The sequence below is a fragment of the Odontomachus brunneus genome, unplaced genomic scaffold, assembly GCF_010583005.1.
Source record: "Odontomachus brunneus isolate Ranch 3 - 2012 unplaced genomic scaffold, Obru_v1 Obru_scaffold_002, whole genome shotgun sequence".
Classification (NCBI taxonomy): domain Eukaryota; kingdom Metazoa; phylum Arthropoda; class Insecta; order Hymenoptera; family Formicidae; genus Odontomachus; species Odontomachus brunneus.
In genome coordinates this window covers 2,430,584-2,452,098 of record NW_022639452.1, presented here as the reverse complement: position 1 = coordinate 2,452,098, position 21,515 = coordinate 2,430,584, and the positions used below count along the sequence as shown (strand labels likewise).

Genomic DNA, 21,515 nt, shown 5'->3' with positions numbered 1-21,515 from the left:
AGGGCGCGGAGCCCCCGGGCCCGACACTACTGTGTAGAACTTGCCATTGTCGTACGTATTCATACGTGTGTTCTTGTACGACCGTGCTGCCGCTGCCAGGCACTCCTACCACACCGGAGTACAAACGACGGTGTCGAGTTACCGGATGGTACACCACGGGGTGTCCGTGACTTATACCCTGTTTGGTTACCCTGCTTCTTCAGCCCCTCCCTCGACGTCCCTCTCACCTACTCCCGTCTTCCGTCTCGCGCAGCCCCGCGGGCCCAGACTCTCGCTCTCTCCCTGTCTCTCTTGCTCTTTCTCTCTCGCTTGCGGTTCGTGCCGCACCGTCGATCCCGCGACCAAGATGTTTTGCAAAACAAACGTTTGTATCTGCACGCTCGACCGAGCGAGAAACCCCATCGTCGGGGGCGACGTTAATAGACGGTGAGAGCTCTCTCTCTCGCCCCGATCTTGCGCGCCACGTTGCGAGAGAGACTTCTTCGCGACTCGCCGCCACAAGACGAAATGGAATTTATACTCCCGACGTTTGATGTTTGTTTTAATCTAACTACGAGCACAGTATCGTGATGGAGAAATTGGTCGGCGAGTTTCCGTCGAATCACTTTAGACATTCCGACCTCAAGCCATCGAAACTTGACCGTACTCTGCGAGATCGAAATTGCAAAATCGACGTGACAACGACCATTGCCACTGCACGCGCGAGTGAGCGTAGAACGTTTTATAGTCGTCTGTTTAACAAATATCACCAAATCGCTCACGAGAAAAGCGATCAACGGCTCGTATTACGATGTGAGAAAGAGAAACGGCTCGTAAAGGGCGAGAGAAAAAAGAAAAAGAGAGAAAATAGAAAGGGAGGGAGAGGAAGAAAACGCGCAATAGAGCGCGTCGCGTTGCGGAATAATGCACGGCGGGGTGCACGGTGCGCGCATTTAATCCAGCAATAACAGAAATATCAGTATAGGAGCACAATGGCCGGCGCAGATATATCTGTTATATACGAGGATACGGCAGGATAGCCGTGTGTATAGGGAACACGTCCGTGTAGACACGTATACCGGTGCGTATACCACCACCGTCGTTGGCGGTGCAGGCTGGCTGGTTGGTTGGTTGGCTGGCTGGTTGGCCGGTTATTGAGGTGTCACAGGCAGCAGCAGCACCAACAACGTGCGAACCAACCGAGCCGGGGCTAATGAATGGCATCCTCCCTTTTCTTTTCTGCCTATGAAAAATTATTGTTGCTGCCTCCTCCTCGCGCAGGGCCCCACCGGGTCCGTCTCACGGTGTCGACCTACCACCGCGCCACGGGCACCGAGTACCGAAGCTCGCCAATGTATGCGGCCCCGTCGCCGATGGCCGCGATACTCTCGACAGCGATGTCGGTGTCGGTGGCGTCCCGCGGCGAAGCCAGCTGGTCGCGGCCCCGGTTTCCTGGTGCCCGATGCACCCAACGCGAGCATTGTCGTCGTCGTCGTCGTCGTCGTCGTCGTCGTCGTCGTCGTCGTCGTCGTTGCACACGCGAGGAGATATCACATACAAACATTGGTGGTCGCGCTCGCGCGCTCTCCGACTTATGAGCGCTCTCTTTCTCTTTCTCTCTTATGAGAGCAGAGTTGCCCCTCCCTCTCTCTCTCTCTCTCATGCGCGCGAGAGTATACGTGCCGGTGAAATATGTGGAAGAAGAGTTTGGCGTGCGCGCCTTTGTGTGCGGGCTACGGCTGGTGAGCTCGCGCCGCGCACATTTGTCTTGATAAAAGGGACGAGCAAATTAAAAGTAATGATTTGTAGAAATATTTCGGTCCTGGCCCTTCTTTCGCGCGCGAACGCAAGCGAACGTGCACGCGCGCGCACTCGGGCGCGTTGCCCCACGAGGGAAATGGAGCCATTACCGTTGCCTAATGCCTCATCTGTTAGCCGTACGAAATCCTGCTTGCTCCTGTGGGGCATGCTTACAACGCTCCATTTATATAAAACGAAAGGATATTCTGTCCTCGCCGGGCTTACAACGGTGAGCAGGATGCGCGTGTTGCGCAGAAGCCGAGAACCGCCGAGGGAGGTTAAAAAGGAACGCGAGGAGTGAGACAGGAGTCGCGGAAAGTGAGAAAACGTGCGAAACTCATTCTCAATTAGCTCGATCATCGCGCCTTCTCGCGCGATAAACTCTTGCCTGAGACGCGTCGTCAATGCGTGGGAACAACAGCACCTTATGCATATCGCCCGTCGGCGATACATCGCGAAGCGACAACTTAATTAACACGACGCGCAGGGGGCAGCGCGAGGCGCGCGTGCTTTCCGCGAACACGAACTCGCCCGGATAGCCGAATAAAGGCTGGTGGCAGGCGTTGTAATACGGATCAATGGAACGGAAAGAAGAATCCACGCTGCGGAATCGTGTATACGAATGCCCTGTAATCAAATAAAGGGGAACAATGTTGGCGAACGATGCGAGTCAGCCAGCTCAGCAGTGCGATTTCGAGCCCGCCCGTTCCTTGTCCTGGACACACCCCCACCGTAACCGAGCGAGCGCTGTTATCCGCGTATTCTACGACTCACTTCGTGGTTCCCTTTACCCGATCTCTCTCTCTCTCTCTCTCTTTCTCTATCTACTTCTCCCCTCCTCTCTCTCATCACACTCTCTCTATGTGTGTATTATACGTACCGCCATTCACCTCGCATTTCTCTCGCAACTCGCGATCGTACTTCATAGCCTATTCGATATGAGACCGAGGGAGAATTCAAAATCGCGCACTTTCTATATATACGAGATAGTTCGCGGCGAGAAAAGCTCCCACGCCCTGAACTACTAAGCAGACTCGGGCCTTGCTTCATCCCTCCGTCCGCCGCGTCGTCTTATTTACGATAGAAAATTTATGGCCGTGTCGCGACAAGGCGATACAACTGGAAAGTTATATCTCTAAACGGTTCTTCGATATCGAGTGTCATCGCTAATTTGACGTCGATATCGCCAACCGTGTCCTCCTCCGTTACAATCTGAAAAAGGCTCCGTGTGCGCACTCTATTTATGAATTATTACACGATGAGATCCTATATCGCGGCAAAATCGCGTCGGAATTGGATAACTCGCGGAGGAGATAACCTTTATAAGACAATTCAAGTAATCCCGCGCCGGTGTGTACTCGTCGCGGTGTTGTGTGCGAAAAAGGTCGGTTTCTCCTCCTCTCTCCCCCTCTTTCTCTTTCGCGAGAGAGATACCTTCGGTGCGAAATCCGTCGTCCGGGACTTGGAGTCGCTCATCTATTCTCGTCCCGATGAATATTCTCCCGAGACTGCGGGGGCTACCGGAGGAGGACGATGGGAGCAAAGGGTCGGAAAGCCCTCGATGGTAGATAACGTCGGTCCGTTTGTCTTCGTAATAATATTGGCCCGCGGTCCGTCATCCCGCCTAAACGGGTCCGCAAACGCAAACACGCTGGCCGAGAGCTAGTTAATTAATGTACGAGTTGTAACGTTGTTAACCTACAATCACAGTTACATGGCACCGACGTGGTGATAACTCACTCCGGAGTTATCGCGGCGTACGCGCGCGCCCCGCTTGAGAACTACCGAGCGCACCGAGACTAAGAAGGAGCGCACACAATCCCGCTGCAGGTCGTCGGTGGTACCGCGAGCACTTTGCTGCGCATCTTGCCGAATCGAGAAGATAGAGGCGGCGTCGTTTACCCCGCGGAGACGAAGATCAATCTTGGCGAACGTGATCACGACTGTCCGTACCGAGCGATTCTACCTGCCTACCTACCCCGTCGTGGATTATTTCACGAGCGTTGTTCCAGGGTCGCTCGCGGTAGAGAGAAATGTCCGGGAGGTCGCCTTCTTTGATCAAGCGCCGAAGACGTATGCGGTTTAATATTGCCCGACCCGAGACGGAGGGAGAGGCTGGGAGGGAAGGAAGGTGAGTGGGTGGAAGAGAGACAAGGAGAGAGAAAAGGTCATCTCTCCTCCGCGGCGGTCTCGGCGGGATACACGTACGATCCGTAGTACAGTGGAGATCCGGTCCACTCACCGCTCGTCTCGTTGACAAATGTCTCGAGCATCCCCTGGGCATCTCCTCCTCTTGGCCTAGGTTCACCATCATCCCTTAACTCGCACTATCGAGCCACTCTCGGGCGAGCCTTGCGGAACGTTAATCCGGAGGAACGAGTCACCCTCGCGCGCGACACACGGAGGGGGAGAGAGAGAGAGAGAGAGTGAGCATTCAATTACCGGATGACGTATATCGTCGCCCGCCGGTTTGTAAATTACTCGCGCTGTTATCGGATCTGTCGAACATTATTTTCGAGAAAGAGACAGGATGAAGCGAAGGGAGAGAGGATAACTTCTGCGAAGAGAGATACTTCATTAATTCTGCTCTCCTTATTATCGCGTCGCGACTACGCAAGGTAGTCGCTAATTTTCATTGCATGCGACAACATCTCGCGACGATTAACGTCGATTCGCGGGCGGCAGAGAGTACGGTATATTGTTATAGTTGTACGTATACTCACATCCGTCCCTCAAATCGTCTCCGTTTTTCCTTGTCTGTCACGTATCACGTGTCTTCGATTAATCTGCCACTAGGCGAGAGATACGTGTGGAAAACGATCGGCAATCCGATTAGCTATCGACGACTCCATTTCTGGTATTGTAATTCTATTTTGCGACAACGACGGGATATTTTCGTGTATTATTGCCAGGAGTGTGGCGTCGAAAATACGTGTCGGATAATTAATTTTTATTCCACCGCGGCCGTAAGCGGAGTGATTTAATTACGTTATTAAATGTATGTCAGTTAAACGGCTGTAAGTAGGAAAATTGCGGCGAGAATATCGACATGGATAAATTGGCAACCGGAGACAATACTGACGAGATATAAGTAAATCGTCGACACTAGCGAGCCGGTGTATTTTTATACCAGCGTGAGCGCGCAGGCTTCATCGGATGATAATGAAATATAAATTCGCGATAAAGGGGGTTCTTCTCACCGTGCGCGACCATTGTTTAGCAGATTACGTCACGGCCTTCCTTAGAAGCGCGCTGACGAGAATGAAATAAATCTCACCTCGAGAGAGAAATCTTGTTTCCTCCAATATAATCGGTCGAGCGCTATTTCATCAGTTTCTTACAGATCTAATCAATTACGTCACTCGCCGCGGCGACGTCTCCTTTACCCCGATGCTCAAATAGAACCTTCCGCCCGTGTCTCTCACTTTTCATGAACCCAAACCGGGGTTTACGTATTCATGCCCGCGCGACATGTCGACGAAAAGGACGTGGAAAGTGTGCGAGCGAGAGAGGGAGGAAGGGACAGCGAATGCTGGAGAAGGAGAAGGAGGAGGAGAAGAAGAAGTCTCCTCTCATAGGGTAAAAAGGGGGTCGGAAAAGTTTACAGCCTGTGTCCGAGAGACCCCGCGTGCCGGGGCAGTCGATAAAAAATGTTTCTCGCGCCGAGATAATAAAAATGCGAATAAGCGACGGGCCGGGGTAGAAGGTGGAGGAGGGACGGAGAGAGACGAAGAAGGAAGATGTATGATGCGAGGACCAGGAAGGGTGATCGAGAGTGGGTGGCTTGGGGTAGGAGAAGGGTCGACGGATGTTTGAAATATTCCCCCGTCCGACTCGAGGCTCGCGATGGGAAATCTTTATTGATTCGTACCCGTCGGCCGAGGCGTATATGGCTCCGGGTCAATATGATTTCTCTGCTCGGCTCTTCGCACGCTCGCTCTCGCGCGTACTGTATATCTCATATACGCGCACGTATACACGCAATCAAAGTGCGCTGCACGCGGCGTCGCACTTGCACACTCGCAACTACGTGTGTGCGACTATACAGACAGACAAACAGACGGGCGTTCGCGCACATTCGACGTTGTTCGTACGCCAGGAAGTTACCGGAAGAAGAATGCAGGCGGGGGTGGTTTTCGCGGAATGAAAACCACGTCTCGCATCCCCGTCGCCGACTAGTCGCGTCGATCAGCAATAAAATATTATTGTCGGTGTTCCGACGAGCAATCTCCCACTTAAAAATGCCAGATATCGCTCACGTTTCTCGCGTCATGTATACATGTGATTACTCTGTCTTTTGTAAAAAAATGTTGATTACTCGCCATAACAATGATTTCAATCAATCAATGACGAGATAAGGAACTTTTCTGCGATAAAAAGAACAACAGCGAATAATAATGGGCGGTTATCCACGTGTCGCCATTATTCGATAAACGTTCTCGAGTCAATATCCCGAAGTACTCGCGCGATTTAACCTCCCGATAATCACGGAGACCTGAAAGTGCATTCAGATTCAGACCCGGGTGCACTCTAAGGTCTGATTCAATTTTATTATGTATTTTTGTTGTACTTGTTGATGATAGGAGTGAGAACATTAAAAACTGCCCGTGAAACTCAAAGTGGGCCGAAATGAAAAAATATGACTTAAATATTTTTTGTATTTCTACATTTGTGCCAAATTAGAAAAAAATCAGAGTGTAACTTTGGGTAGATTTACTTGTAAGACACTGTTAGAATAATTTAAACGTAAATCTAAATTTAAATTGCCATTGAAAAATCGCGCGCAATGTTTTTATTATTTTGTTTTTATTATTTTATCTTTTTCCTATCCCTTCCTAAAATAATGCATGTCTGACTTTGATAGCCATCAAAGCTGTAGGAAGCGGCCATACTCGAATTATATATTTTATTTAGAATGAACGGGGAATTATACATTTTATTTAGAATGTGTGCGGACACCTTGGGTCATCTACGTTCCAAAAACTCGCGACTAGCGGAAGATTAATTGATCCTTACTCTCGCATAAGAGACTCTTACGTGTCTCTTGCGGAGTGCCGCACGTGCGACACACTACAGATGAGCCAAGTGGATCAATCAGCCGTCCGCCAAATGGCAGCGTCAAAGCTCGTTACGGCACCCTCTCGTGTGTATACACGTATATGTACAGCATCAACGGGCAAAGTCTCGGTGCGGCTTCGGGTTTACCGTGCGGCCGCGGCTAAGGAAGCTGCTCAAATGTTTGCATCCGCCAACGTACGTTGTCAACGCGTTACGTTTACGCAATGTCGCGGTGTGTGCGTGTGTGTTGGTCGCGTAGTTGGACTACGTTCGTGTGCGTGTACATCCATCGGTGGTTGGCTAAGCGCGTCTGGAGATACAGGAGATGGGGTATATTGGCCGACGCCAGTTATACGACAGTGTTAAGTCCCGATAGGCGATGTAACAATGGGAACTGCACGTGGCAACGGTAGTAGCAGCGATTCGCTTCTCTTCCCTTCTTTCCGGTGTCAACGCAAGGATCAATCATTCGTCTCAATCATTCTCGAGATCTTCGCGGGCACTACATCCCTCGATACACTCCTCCATCCCCAATAATTTTTCGTGTTCTCTTTTCCCTCTTATTTGAATCCTCGATTGGAGCAAAAATGTTTCTGATTGAATCGGGATTTTTTCGCTGGTGAAAATAAATGAATATACACTTATTTTCAATGAAAAACCATTTTACTGCTTCACTGCCTCGTCTTATGCTAGCTCATTAATCTTGATCAGTGGAAGTAAGATTTCAATGCAAAATCTGTGATACACAAATTTTTTATACGCTATAGCAAATTAAATTCTTTGCATTTGCGACGATGGAATTAACAACTTCCATGCGCCTTGCGTGCAACGACACCTACATATTTGCAAAGTGCATCAATAATGGAAATAGTCGTTACTGTCGATAATGGAAATAGTCGACTGATTCTCTCAGCCACAATTTACTGTGCTTACTGTGATTACAGTGCTATACTTACAACTGAACAGTTATAAGTATAGCATTTCAGAATACACAGATTTTAGAAAAAGCTTTCGTTTTGTTCGCGTTGATTGTTCGAACATTCAGAAGAAATCGCGATTACCTTTTTAACTGTGGTCCCTGGCAATCACAATGCATTGTTACGCGTTTGATGAATTTGGTCGGCCGTGTGGTTCGACAATCTGGCGGAGCCGAGTCGGGGTCGCGGGTGCTTAAGGATAAACGCGTGCAAATCTCGCCAGGCTAGGAAGGTGGATTCTGGGCGTGTCTCCATCTGGCGACTCGGCGTCTATTAATTAATCGACGCGCAGCCGAGACTAACTGCGAGTTAATAAGCAAATTGCCACGCAATAAAGTTAGCGCCAAGTAGAGTAAAGGGAATATACACGGGGACAAAGAGGAAGGAGAAAGGGGGGGGCACACAAGTCAGCGCGCGAGTCGGCGCCCTCGCTCCCGTTCTAACAGTTACACCCTCTGCGGGGCCACAGATGTGGCTTGCTATTCGCGGACCCCCTTCATCCGGCGCCTTACAACGGCCCGTATAATTTAATGTCATTCATCCGACTCGCTTATTGACGCGTCCGTATTAAAATCTGGTAAGAATGCCACCTACACCAGCCGAAAATTGAATGCGCGCGTGCGAAATTGCGTTTCCGTAATTTAATCGCGCGTCACTGTTACGACGACAGCAAGACTCGTGGAAAAGCCGCGTTGTATCTCTCAGAGGGAGAGATCGACGATCCTTGTATCAACCTGGAGTCGTGGAGAAATCGTGCAGAAACAGAAATTATCGCGACGAGATCGCGAAGAAAGCACCGTTTCTGCTTCCGCATATCTAATTCCGACAATATCTATTTGTGTCGGCCAAGCCGAACAACACAAATAAATCCATCCGACTACCAAATGAGAATATTCTATCCATCGAGCTCGCTCGTACACAGTGGCCGCATTTAATTAACACGGAATCGCACTCTCGTCACCGTATACGAAACTGACAACGTGTTCGGGCCGAACGAGTGTCGAATAAAATTATCGCTTAACTCGACATTCGCGCGCGCACACTCTTCGCCTCCGTCTCGGGGTATGCTGGCAATAACGATAATAATACTTCATGCAAATCCTTTAATATCCGTTGATGAAGCTACGCGGCGTCCCCCATTCCGGGGGCTTCACGACACCCTCGGGGATGTTAGACGCGGCATCGCTCTTCCCTGGACATGCCCACCCATCCTTCGATTCAGTGCAGTTGACACTCTGAGAAATGACATGCTTCATTATTATAATATCGTCGTTGCCGCCGACGACGACGACAACGACGACGACGCGTGTGTGCGTGTTGATGCGGCGACGTGCGTTCGCCTCCACACGATTTCATTATATTCATGCACACGCACCGGCGCCATTTGTTCTGGCCGCGAAATGCAAAGTGTCCGAGACAAAGTGCGAGGGATCAAATAGACGCGCGGCATACGCGAGCCTATATATCGTAGCGTAATTTATCCGCTGTGTCGCTCCACTCTTTCGCTTCTATCCATCCATCATCGCGTCACATCATCGAACTGATGTGACTCTGGTGTGACTGCGATCGGGTCGTTTGATTGACGTCTACAACGATTAAAAGAAGGAGAACGCGTTGTGATCATCATTCGTGCATATTACACGGCGTATAGAACAGATGTGGGACGAATTCGCAATTAACTCGGATAACGCAACGGGAGTCGCCGAGGGAGGATTATACGGGAATATTCGAAAAAGCGGCTGTAAAAATACCGCAAGAACAGGCCAAAGTTTTCCCTCCTTCCGCGCGGTATACTCTTGCTTATAACCTACCAACGAGGGAATATAAGATCGAAAGAGTGAGGTGAGGGTGAGAGACGGAAAGAGAGAGAAAGCGAGAGAAAGACAGATAGAGAGCCTCCCACGAAGTTCTTCCCCCCCGATTCGCCGGCATAGACTCTCGTAAAGCTTAAATAAAGATAACCGAGGCTTAGGGTTGATATCATGCTGAGGGGGCGTTACGGCTGGTTGAGTCAACGAAATCAATTTATTCTCCCCTCCCGCGTCGCGGGCACCACCCCTCTTTGGCCCTCCTTCGGGGTCTCCCACCTCGACGAGGCGGCAGACGGGAAAAAGAGGGTGCGCTGTGTATGTATGTATGTATGTATGTATGTATGTGTGTGCACGCGTGTGTACGTCGTGTACACACACGTGTAGAGAGACAGATACACACCGGCGACCACATTCACACACGCGCGCACACAAAGTGCACCGGGGCCACCTTCGCAATACACACGGACATTTGTGGAAACGTAGAACGGGGTTGAAGCGCGATCGTGCGGAGAGACTCATCTGGTTTAATGGCGAGTTTATTTGGGTCGATTCCCCACCTTTTAATCAACAGGATTGCCTCAGACCGCCTACCGACACGGCCACCGACTACCGTGTAGGCCCACATTCTCTGCCTCACCACGTAAAATCATCCCCGTGAAGCCACTCTTACTACGGTCCCACTCTCCGTCTCACAAACCGTCCCTCTTTCCTGCGCTCTCACTCTAACCCTCTTTCTCTCCGTCTGCCGCGCACCCTCCCGCACGGAAGAGACGAGCTTGTGGCTGTTGGTTGGCGAGCTTTCGAAACCGCGGGGACGGTTATTACCGTTGGCTAATCCCGAGCTCGTTGCCTTCGTCCATTCTCTCGTCCCTTCTTCGTTCCGCTCGCATCCTGCTTCCTCCGATACCTCATTTTCTCTCTCTCTCTCTCTATCTTTCTCTCTTTGTCGAGCGAACGCGCAGTTAAACGAAATAAAATGACTCCTCGTCGTTCAACCAGACACTCAAATCGGTACTTGAGACAAAGTTGGTCGGGAATGCCTGGAAAGGAACTACTCGCAGTTACGACAACGCATAGACGGAGATTGTCGTGCGCGCGCGTGTCTTTTTGCAGAGACGTACTCGTATTCGTGTATCGCGAATATATCATTGTTGTTAACAATACAACAACACGGGAAATCTTTCGAGAACCGTCCCAGCCGCGCGTAAAATGAAAGATCCGTGTTTCTCCGTGAACGATCGAAGGTAGGTCTGTCCGCCGCGGTAATCCCCAAGCCGTAAAGGGTCAGTAAGAAAGAAGGTGGACAACGTTACAGGAGGAGGAATCCAATATGGACGTTGGTCAATCCGATTTCACGCACCCTCCGCCATCCGTCAAATATGTTATTGGATCCCCTCGCGCGATATCAGCGACTACCGAAATCCCGGTTAATGTCCATCGCGGCTCCGGACATGGTGCTCTCGCCGAGCGGAAGCCTTAGACGAGGAAGGCAGGGAGGCAAGGATGGCCGGCAGCTTCTTTTCGGCGGCGACGCTACAGCACGATCGCCAATGACGGCGCTATATGTACGCGATACTTTAGATATGAGGGACGCGCTTTATTATTGAAGACACTAAGTGGAGATTGTAGTAAGACATTGGACCGGGCTGCGCGAGGTTCGCGCCTTCTTTTACCGAGTCCGTCACTCGAGCCACGTTTCCGCCCTTCTTGACACGTCCGATGGATGGGCAGCGCGGATTAAATCCTGAATAATTCCGAGATATATTCGAGAAGTGGAATAAGCTCGACACGGAGGAGAGAACTCGCTCGGCGAGAAATCGCACGGAGGGCATCGCGCGGGCGGCTATCGACGAGATCGAAGGAAAGCGCAGGGCCAATAGCGACGTCGCAGTCGCGAATTCGCGCAACTCTTCTTTCGTCTCTCGGCGCGCTAACTCGGTCCTATAAATCGTGCGTTCAACGAGTAGTAACGCCCAACTCGTTTCGGTCCGGTCACAATCGGAACAATGACACGGAGAGTGTACCCTACCGGTAAGGCAGAAATATGGCGGTCCTCCTGCTCGATTCAGTTCGTCGGCTAGTCGAGAGATAGGAGGAAGAGGAAGAGGTGGAAGTGGCGAGAGCGAGAGAAAACGCAGAGGAAGAGTGCTGCATGAGGGAGAAAGAGGAAGAGAGAGAGAAAGAGAGAGACGAAGAAGCACGTTGTACGATAGAGACAGCGAGAAAGAGAGAAACAGTTAGACCCGGTGGGCGAGAGGGTGGCAGAGAGGGAGGGAGGACGTGGAGGAGGAAGTCGCGGCTCCACCTTCTTAATTCAGGGAGAGGCGATAAAAATGACAGAGCCACTGCTCGCCCGCGCTGACTTATATCCATTTACTACACAACGGGTGCCTGACAAAAAATAAGAATGGAATAAATAATAGCTTGCTCCTCATTCAAAGGATAACAAATGCGTCTCTGAAAAGGTTCCGGCTGACAATGGGGTGGAGAGTCGCTTACACACGGTCACCCTGTCTCTCATGTCGCTTTTCTCGCTCGCTCTCTTTCTCTCTCTTTCTCTCTATCTCTCTCGCCTTCCTCCTAGTCGTAAAGAACGCTCGCGGTTGTGTAACGAGAGTGTCTGCGACGTGGAGTTGCCGCCTTACTTAATGTTCAGCCTGTGCCGGACAAAATGACAAATTGTATCGCGAGACATCTATTTCGAAAGTGGCTTAAGATTCGAAAATAATGTCGAAATCGACACACCTCGTCGCCTTGTAATATGTGTGTACCCGCACTGTGGACGTAGAGAGAAACATCAGCCGGAACGGAGGTAGTGGCAAGGCCCCCGTGGGGGTCAGTGAGCGCTCTCAATGGCGAACGGAAAGAAAATAACACGTCGTCGTTCGTTTCGGCTGTCATCGAGTCTCATGACACGTCCCCACATTGCACAGGAAACGCACGGAATGCCGGAATACGTTCGGGAGAGACAGAGAGACAGAAGGAAAGAGAGAGAGAGAGAGAGAGAGAGAGAAAAGCAGTTGAGGCAATAGAGAGACGACACAATGCGGCCCTGCGCGCGATCTCCTCGCGAGCTCTCATCATGGCAGGTCTGGTCAGGCTGGGCCCGGCTAGCAACTCGCAGCCCACGAAAGAAACATCGGTACAAACGCGCAGCAGCGACGTGTCGACTTATATCTCGCTGCTGTATGGAGTAGACGTAAAGCGACTAAATCCGCGTCACCGGTCAGGAATAGCGACGTGAATAATGAAGGGGGACGAGAGGGCGGACGGGCGAAGAAGGGGATCACACAGTGGCGCGGTTCGGCATGTATAGTGAAATGCACGGGAGCGGAGACCCCTTTTCCCATTCTAGAGGGGGTAAGGTGGGCTCGCGGCGTGGAGCACAATGCGGAGCAGACGCGGTCCGTTGTTGCGCGCCGGGCCTAATCCGATTAGAGCATGCACCAAAAAGAGCAAACGCCCAAATCGCATTTATATTAGCTTCCTGAATGAGTCGTAAATATTTATGTTGCAGAAGCCTATGGAGAGAAGTGTGGGCACCGCTAATCGGTTCACGAATGTCGTCACAATTGAATTTTTCCCGGACGAGCTTTCGTACGGCGTGGTGAGTACTCTTTTCTCCTCTCCTCTCCTCTCCGATAGAAATCGACGCGCGAAGTAATGTCTCTCTCGTCAAATGTCGCGTGCATTTCCTGCATGGAATCGCGCGATTCCGAAAATTCGGTTACGATAATTTGCGCGCGACGGACGGACGGATGGACAGACGGACGAGTGTGCTCGGGGGTGAGGCTATATCAACGTAAAAAAAGCCAACACCTCCGGCAAAGTGTCGAAGAGCCCCTCTCTAATTATTCGGCATCGGAGAGTCTTTAGTTCGCGGGGCGCATCAATCACCGGCGCCTTGTCAGCCGATCGCGCAATTCCTGTCCGAATGGTGCGCGCCATCGCGTCTGGGCGGCGGACAAAATTTCTTCTTTCGCTTCCCCGGGTCGCGACTGCAAATGAGTTTATAAAGGCAATATCTCCGTTCGCGGTGTAGTTCGTCGAACCGCCTTCGTCGCCTCCATCGCCTCCGTCGCCGCCGCCGTCGTCGTCGTCCTCGTCGACGACGTCTACGACGTCGCCATCCCCTCTTCTCTCTCCGTTGTTCCCCCCTCTCTCTCTCTCTCTCTCTCTCCCGCGCGCACGGCGCTAATAATAAAGTTTCCTCGGGTGGTTCGACAACGCGTAGACAGATTTTTAAATTTCCCGTCACAAGGAAGAACCTCCTCTACCCGCTCGCTCTTTTCTTTCTCACCCCTTCTCGCTCCCCACTCCAGCCACTACCACCTCTTCTTCTTCTTCTTCTTCTTCTCGCTTACTATCCCCGACGGCTAGATATAACCACTCTCGATATAACCACCGGAGGCGACGGGGTAGCAGGAACGGACGCTCCCCCAAGACCGAGGGAAAAATTAATAAAGTTGAGGAACAAAGTAAGTTGGATGGCGTAATGCTGCTGCTGCCAGGAGAGAGGGTTGGTGCAAAGAGGGCGGAAGGCTTCCTAGGGTGGACTTTATTATAACGGAGTGTCGACTCTTTTATGCTTCCTCCGTCTCCACTCGCTTCTTCTTCTTCTTGTTTCTCCTCTTCCACTGCTTCTTCTTGTTTTTGCTCCGCGCCCTCTTACCTCGTTACGTTGCACCAAGTGCTGATATACACGTGGTAGTCTTACTTAACTTTGGCAAACCAACACCGTGTGCTCTCTCCACCGTCGTACTTTCCTCCTCTTATTTCGTCGTTACCTCGTATTCCGTGGTTCACGCTCGCGAGCTCAAGACACGATGGAAAAATTAATCGCACGAGACGCAGTCGCGCAAAATGTGTGCGGTCTACCTCGACAATGGAATCCCCCGGCGCCTTGTCGATATGAAAATTTCTAGTTGACCGTCGCTATGTCGTACTCCGCGCGCTTATCACAGTAGAACGCATCTTATAAAAAGAAATCAAAGGACCACGTGTGTGTGTGATGAAGGGTGAAGAAAAAAAATCACTCACACCCTCGACTCGGTATGAACCACCGCCGCCGCCGCCTACTCGAAGGTTGCATCAACGCTTCGATGTCCAATGGACGACGGTGCAACGCGAAGGAGAGGGGGACAGGGAAAGAAAAAGAAACAATAAAAACACGGGGAGGGATGGAAGGTGTGAGAAAGAAAGAGAGAGAGAGAGAGAGAACGAGCAAAGGGGGGTGTGAGCAACTCGAAGGGGAAATCGCGCGAGGGGGACGAAGATAGAAACGGCGGGAGCAGGACGAGCGTGAGAAGAGCGAAAGAGAGGCGATCGCTCGCGCAACGGTTGATGGACAGCGGCGCCAATTTGACGGTCGGAGGCTTCGGCCACGTGGGGCTCTTTTTTTGGTGGCGATGGCCGACCCTCCCCCACAAACGACTGCCAAGAGCCGCTGAATATTGCATCGGCTATTTGAAAGGGCTGCTGCAACGTCGAGAGAGCGTGCTGCGCGGGGGGAAGGAGTGAACGAGAACGAACGAGAGAGAAAGAGAGAGAGAGAGAAAGGTGGATATGAGAGGGGATGGGGGTTGCGGGGGAGAGGATGAGTAGACGAGAGCGCGGGATGAGTGAATCGGGCGACGGCTAGGGGGTCAGGGTGTAGCATTGGGTGGCGTCACACGCTCTACCTATACCACCTTGCACCACCACCTGCTCACCTCCACGGCCGCTTCCATCACGGCTCGTCGCTGCATATCACACGTCGGTCAAACGCCACTCTGTGCTAGCAATGAAATCGCTATACGTTCGTTCGTACGTTCGTACGTTCGTTCCCTCGTTCGTTCGTACGTACATTCACGTACGCGTGGAGTTTTCGCGTACGCGCGTGGGTGTGAGCGCGTTGCGAAAGTGTGCGAGAGCGAGCACCGAGAACCTCTATATCCATCCCTCGACGTGCATACGAATTATTTATTCCGTCAGGGCGTCGCTTACCGCTCCGACGGTTACCGTGCCGATCATCCAACCGATTTTCGGCACGGATGACCGTATATGGATCTTTGTTTTGCGCCGATTTTTTTCGTTTTCCGTTTCCCTCGATTTCTGCCTTTCTTTTCGTCCGTAGTGCCCGACGTGCGAGCGCGCGAGAACTGCGTGACCTTTCGTGAATATTTCCATTGTATATGGAGTTATAGTTATTTTGAGTATCGCGCAAATAATCAGACGAGTGAGGTCGATCGATGGGTTCTGGGGTGATGAACGAACCGATCGAACTTTGCTAACGGGAGTATCCGCACCGATTGATTTACAACGTATTGTTCCCCTCCTGCTGTCTCGTAGCGAAATCTGCGAAACAATTTCGAGAGCGACGCGGGAGTCCCCGCGACGGTTCTCGTGGAGGATCTCCGAGGGCACTCGTCGCCATGAAAAGAAGATGAGGCGCGAAAAAATTAAACGTCAAACCCCGGAGGGTCCGCGTCCCTTCAAAAGGCGTCACCGGGCCAGCGAGATAGCATAATCGCAGTTAGGCTCAATTCATTAGGGAGTTTAAAGGGCGGCGGAAAACGACGGCGAGCCCTTAATGGTTTTCTCAATTACGCGACCGAGTCAGCGGATGGCGCGAGAGTCTCAAAGCTGGCCTAGTCATCCGTAATAAAATAAATTAGGAGAAGTGAGCGGGATGGAATAGTGCAATTATTGGCTTGCCACTCCGGGGCAAACTAGATATAACGCCTCGCCCTGTCGTCCCCCCTACTACCGATTTCGCGTCTCGACACCCCCGCCCGCACTGTCGCGTTTGCGATAGCTGAGCCCACCAATTCACTAACGTTTATCACGGCACATCTGTTTATTCGTCTCGTGTATCTTCCAGTGTTATACACGAGAAGTGACTAGTCCCCAAATTTAGTCGCGATCGTTTCTTTTTTTCGTGTAAATCGATCGCGGCACGACGCCGAGTACGTATCGAACAAAAAAACGCGATTGTGTAGCTTATCTGATACTTACCACACAATTATTTGTGTCATAAGTACTTATATATACGTACTTGGTTAATTATATTGACCTAACTTCTGTTTTTAATATAATTAACTTAAAACATCTGCACTTTGTTTAAGTTAACTTTTTGTTTTGATAATTTTTGTATGATACTTTTTATTTAGTATTTTTGTTTTGGTATTTTTGTTTGATACGTATTTGATGTTTTTTTGTATAATCGCAAAAGAAATGTCAGACTTTGGATTTTATTCTTAGCTCTCTTTTATCGATAAAATCTCTAATGACTATAAGTCAATCAGAAAACTTATGTGTCACATTTAGAGGCACTCTTATCGATAAAAGAGTCCAAAATAAAGGCCTTAACGTTTATATCTGACAATTTTCACCTGGAAAGATACTAAAAAGAAACTTGATTATCGCTCTCGAAATTGAAGTAAAAATCTTATATCTGCAAATTGAGGAGATAAAAAAATCTCTCTCCTCAGAAATATATAATTCTGCTATCATAAATCTCACATTGTATGTTGGACCCCTACCCTTTTTTCGAGCGACGGACATAACAACGAACCAATAAAAAGTAGGAAAGGACCATAACTTCGGTAACGTCTTGAAAATTCTTCAAAAAAGAAAAAAGGCGTAGTCTTTATGTAACTATAAGTCTATAATAATATCTGCAACTCGAATTTTGCGAGCGGCAGCTAAACGTAGCCACATCTCTGCCAATGAGGACGTCTCATCAGCGACGATATCTTCTTCTACCCCCAATTTCCACGTCTAAACGGTCGCGATCGTTGAGTTACGCGGACTCGTTGGAGCGTCCCGACGAAACGCGCTAAGCAATCCGGTCGCGTACAACTTGAACCAATCCCACGAGAGGATAGCGACGAACGAGAGAAGCCATTACCGAGCAGAAAAGTAAGATCAGGATGCGGGTGGCGTCGCGACGCCTAATGAACCCATCAGCTTGGCGCGTGCCCTCCGCGCAGAGTTGTGATTAGACTGGGCATTGGCTTTCGACCGTGCCGAAACTTATCCGAAGCGCGCGACCAGTCCGAGAGAGAGACTCTGGCCGGGTTTCAATTATACCGAAGATTCTCCGGACAGTCGTTACCCCGGGAGATAATATCGTACGTGGTGGCCGAACGAGGAGAGCGATCACGACGAAATTAAATGTAGCCAGGACCGAATCGTAAGCGGCTCGCTCAATGCGATAACGCGCTCAAGCCCACGCTATTTGGCGGGGAAGAAGAAGAAGGATACGCGCGTGACGTCTCTGTAAAAGTACCAAGCCCCATTCAACGGGATGGCGAGTTGTTTTCAAATATTGACGGCCACGCTCTGTGCTCGTCGCTACTTTCTCACAATGGCCGAATCAAGCGGATGCGTGAACGACGCGTAACACAACCGTCTTACACCAAGGGGGAAGAGCAAGCCCGTAGGGTGCGAGAGGGCCATTCGAACGAGAGTCATTCGAAACATGTTTTCACGAATGACCGTGTAATGACGAATAATGGGGACCCTCCTGAACGACGACGACGACGACGACGACGCGCGTCTCCTCGGGCCGACATTTCTACGCCGCGTGATGCACGAGAAAGACGATCCAGAATGACTGATGATCGTCTTAAGGTTTCTCGAGGCTCGGAGCTAGAGAAAGAGAGGAGGAACCCGCTACGTTGGAACAGGTAGCCCCAACGCGCGAGAGACTGCGGGAGTCACATCCCGCGCCCTGAATGGACTACTCCTCGTATTCCCGGAACGTGGACGCGCTTCGTCTTCTTTTTCGACCCCGTCTCTTTCGACTCCTCTCTTTCTCCCTCTCTCCCTCTCTCTCCCTCTCTCTCTCTCTCTCTCTCTCTCTTGTCATAGATCGGACAGGAAGACAGTGCCGGCCGAGAAAAATGTCTGCTCGCCCCCGGTGGCCCGTCTGAGATTCGTGGCTGTATTATACGCGAGTCCTATCGTGCTTGTAAATACATACGCACGAGGATTATGGATGCTCGCGAGCGACTCGCGCCGGTGTTGCTGAATGGCCCCTCTGAGCTGAGAGGAACGAGGTAGAAAGCGAGAAGAAGCGAGCGAGTGAGAGAGAGAGAGAGAGAGAGAGAGAGAGAGAGGAACAGAGAGCGCGAAGAAGGTCGGTAATAGGCTTAAGAACGACCGGAAAGGAAGGACTCCACGATTCATTTCGACTCAGCCTCGAACAGCCCTCCGTCGTGCTCTAAAGGACTCGCGCGATAAAGACCGGTCACGTTACTAATGTGTGTTTACCCACGCATTGGCTTTTCGTATGTACATACACAACGTATAATCCCAGGTACTCACTCCTTCTCTCCTTCCCTCTCTCTCTCTCTCTTCCCGACACACCGTCGCTTCCGGTTATAACTAAGAACCGCTGTCGAGCGTATTTTACAAGATAATCGAGGCTTAGAGGCGTGTCCCTGTCTCGTGTTACTCTACGTAAGATTTTAAAAGGATGGCACACGTAACGCCGCATCGATTAGCCTAAATCCTGTGCGCGTAATAATGCTCGTCATCTTCTTTCTTCCTTGGTCCAATTACGGAGGGAGCAGGGAGAGGGGGCATAATTACGGTGCGCGCGGATAAACCAGATACGACGAGAAGACGAGAGCGCGATGATCGTCGAAAACAAGTTATATTTACAGGTCATCGAACGATTCACCGGGGGCTATACGAAAATACGCCGTAGAAATTCGTATTCCGATTGACATTTATTGCGATAATTCGCGCGTTACGATGTCGAGTCAGTTAATTAATCCGGTGCACGGGGGGAGGGGGGGGGCAACATCCAAAGGCCGGCTCAGGCACGGATGTTTATGGAACATCGAAGTCGCTCTAATGGTCACATAATCGCAGCCAATAAACGAACGCTTATCCTTATTTAACTTTCATTACTAGCGCGTAAACTGAGCTTTATTGATATTTGCTTAGAGAGGGAGAGGTGGAGAGAAAACCGCGGATAAGATACCTCGGTCACGCGTTGGCTATCGGGTTCTATTCGATCCCGAGGCTGTAGAAACACGCTGCTCTCTTCACTTTGTATTCGCGTGTTGTAAAGCTGCATTACGTCGGTATCCGGCATTCCCTCAGTGTGGTACCAAAGTCCCAGCGGGGTTCGTCGGCAAACACCAGAAAATGTGTTAGAAGCACTTATCGATGACGTCGAGATCTTATTTGAACGTGAGCGAGATTTATTTTAACGTCCGCTGAAAAATAACGGATCTCACCGCGACGCGATTAACTTTTCCTCCCGGCCAGCTGCGCGATTCCTCGAGAGCGACCCGCCGAACATCGATCCCGCGCGAGGAGAATTCTCATTCTCCGCGATTCGACTTTTATGGCTGTAACGATCGCCGGGCGTTAAAAAGGAATAGTCGCTGAAACGAAGAGAGTAGTTTTATAAGGGTTCTCTCGGCGCGCTCCGGGAGTCTATTACGACGTTTGAATAGCGCGAAATGTCGACGTTAGCTAGACGAAAACGAATCTCTTTCTCTCTCCCTCTCTCGTGTTTTTTACGATTTGTTTACAGCGCGATCTCATTTTCCCTCCCGCCGCGTCGTCATTTTCGTTTAGACAATCGCGTATCCCTGACGCAACCGCTGATCGTTAGACAACAAGAAGTCGTCACGAGAACGACTTTGTTCGCTAACTCTGTTTCTTCGAGGAACTTTAGATTTTTGCAGACGATACTTATTTTGGGAGTTCTCGAGGGATCTTGCGAGAAACTCTCTCGCGAGTTGGATAAAAAGTGGGCAGGATCGTTCCCTTTGTCACTTCGATAGCGAGCGAGCCGATCGTAACCGGACGCGCGAACACACGCGGAGTTTATCTTATCCGGAGATACTTGCCGGTCGCGCGAGGGATGTTGATACTTAATTTCTTATCTTGTAAAGGGGTACACTTAAGATTGGCACCCCGTCCTTCTCTTATTCCACTGCTGGCGTACATACGAAGAGGCGAAGTCTCACCTCGCGACGAGATTTCGCGATGCGTGATTTCCGAGGGATCGCGTGGGCGAACTAGACGATCGTTGGGCGAACAGCCGTTGGTCAAGACGATGGCAGCACCGATCGAAGATTAGTTTACGAAGACGACCGCTCTGAACCGGTTTTTTCCAGGAGTTACGTCGCCGCCACGGAGTGTCGCGCGCGCGAACAGGAGAATCGACAGTAGACGAAGTGAACGGGGCGAGCACTGTTCGTCATAGACGACACTGAAAATGCCAGACTGGATAAAGAAAAATGTCGTCCTTGGGAATCGCTGCGGACAATAATAAGACGCTAAGCAGTCTCCACTTCGAGAGAGTCGCGTGAAGCTAGAAATGACGTTGAAGAACAGTCGGCGAAGATATCGGTAAATTAGCAGCCGACAGTGGAAACGGTAAAATAGTCACGCTGATCGACGCGTTCGCAGGTTGACGAGGGCTCGTCGAGTGGCGTACCGATTGCACAGCGTAGATAGGAACGCGAGCAGCCGGGTCTATCCTAGTTCGGGATCACCCTCCCGCAGGGTCAGGACAGGACCTTTCGGCTATTTCGTACGGGCCGCGATGTTCGTCATTGGGTACGGTCGACCAGAAATATGTCACAACCCATGCAAAAGAGGGATCCCGGAAACTGCCCAATAGCGGGCTGCGACAAATTAGTAGGACGACTCCTCTCATTGTGTACTACCGTTACTCGCAGCAGGGAAGGTGGAACCGCAGCACCGTCTGCTTGAAAGAGAAAAGTCGTGTTTCCCGACGCACCGTATCTAAAGAGCTGTCGTCTCTCCGTTTCTTTAAAAGTCACTACGTCTACATTCACTCCGCGTGGTGAAGCACCGAAATGATACTCTTTCTCTCTCTCTCTCTCTCTCTCTCTCTCTCTCTCTCTCTCTCTCT

At 50.7% G+C, this 21,515-nt stretch overlaps 1 protein-coding gene across 1 annotated transcript in view; it reads left to right on the top strand.

The window, feature by feature from the left end:
• LOC116841974 overlaps positions 1 to 21,515 on the top strand; it is a 128,284-nt gene that overhangs the window by 76,132 nt on the left and 30,637 nt on the right. Inside the window, exon 2 of the mRNA XM_032810571.1 lies at positions 13,143 to 13,232. Within this exon, the coding sequence (XP_032666462.1) occupies positions 13,143 to 13,232 (90 nt within the window). The remainder of the gene's footprint in view (positions 1 to 13,142; positions 13,233 to 21,515) is intronic.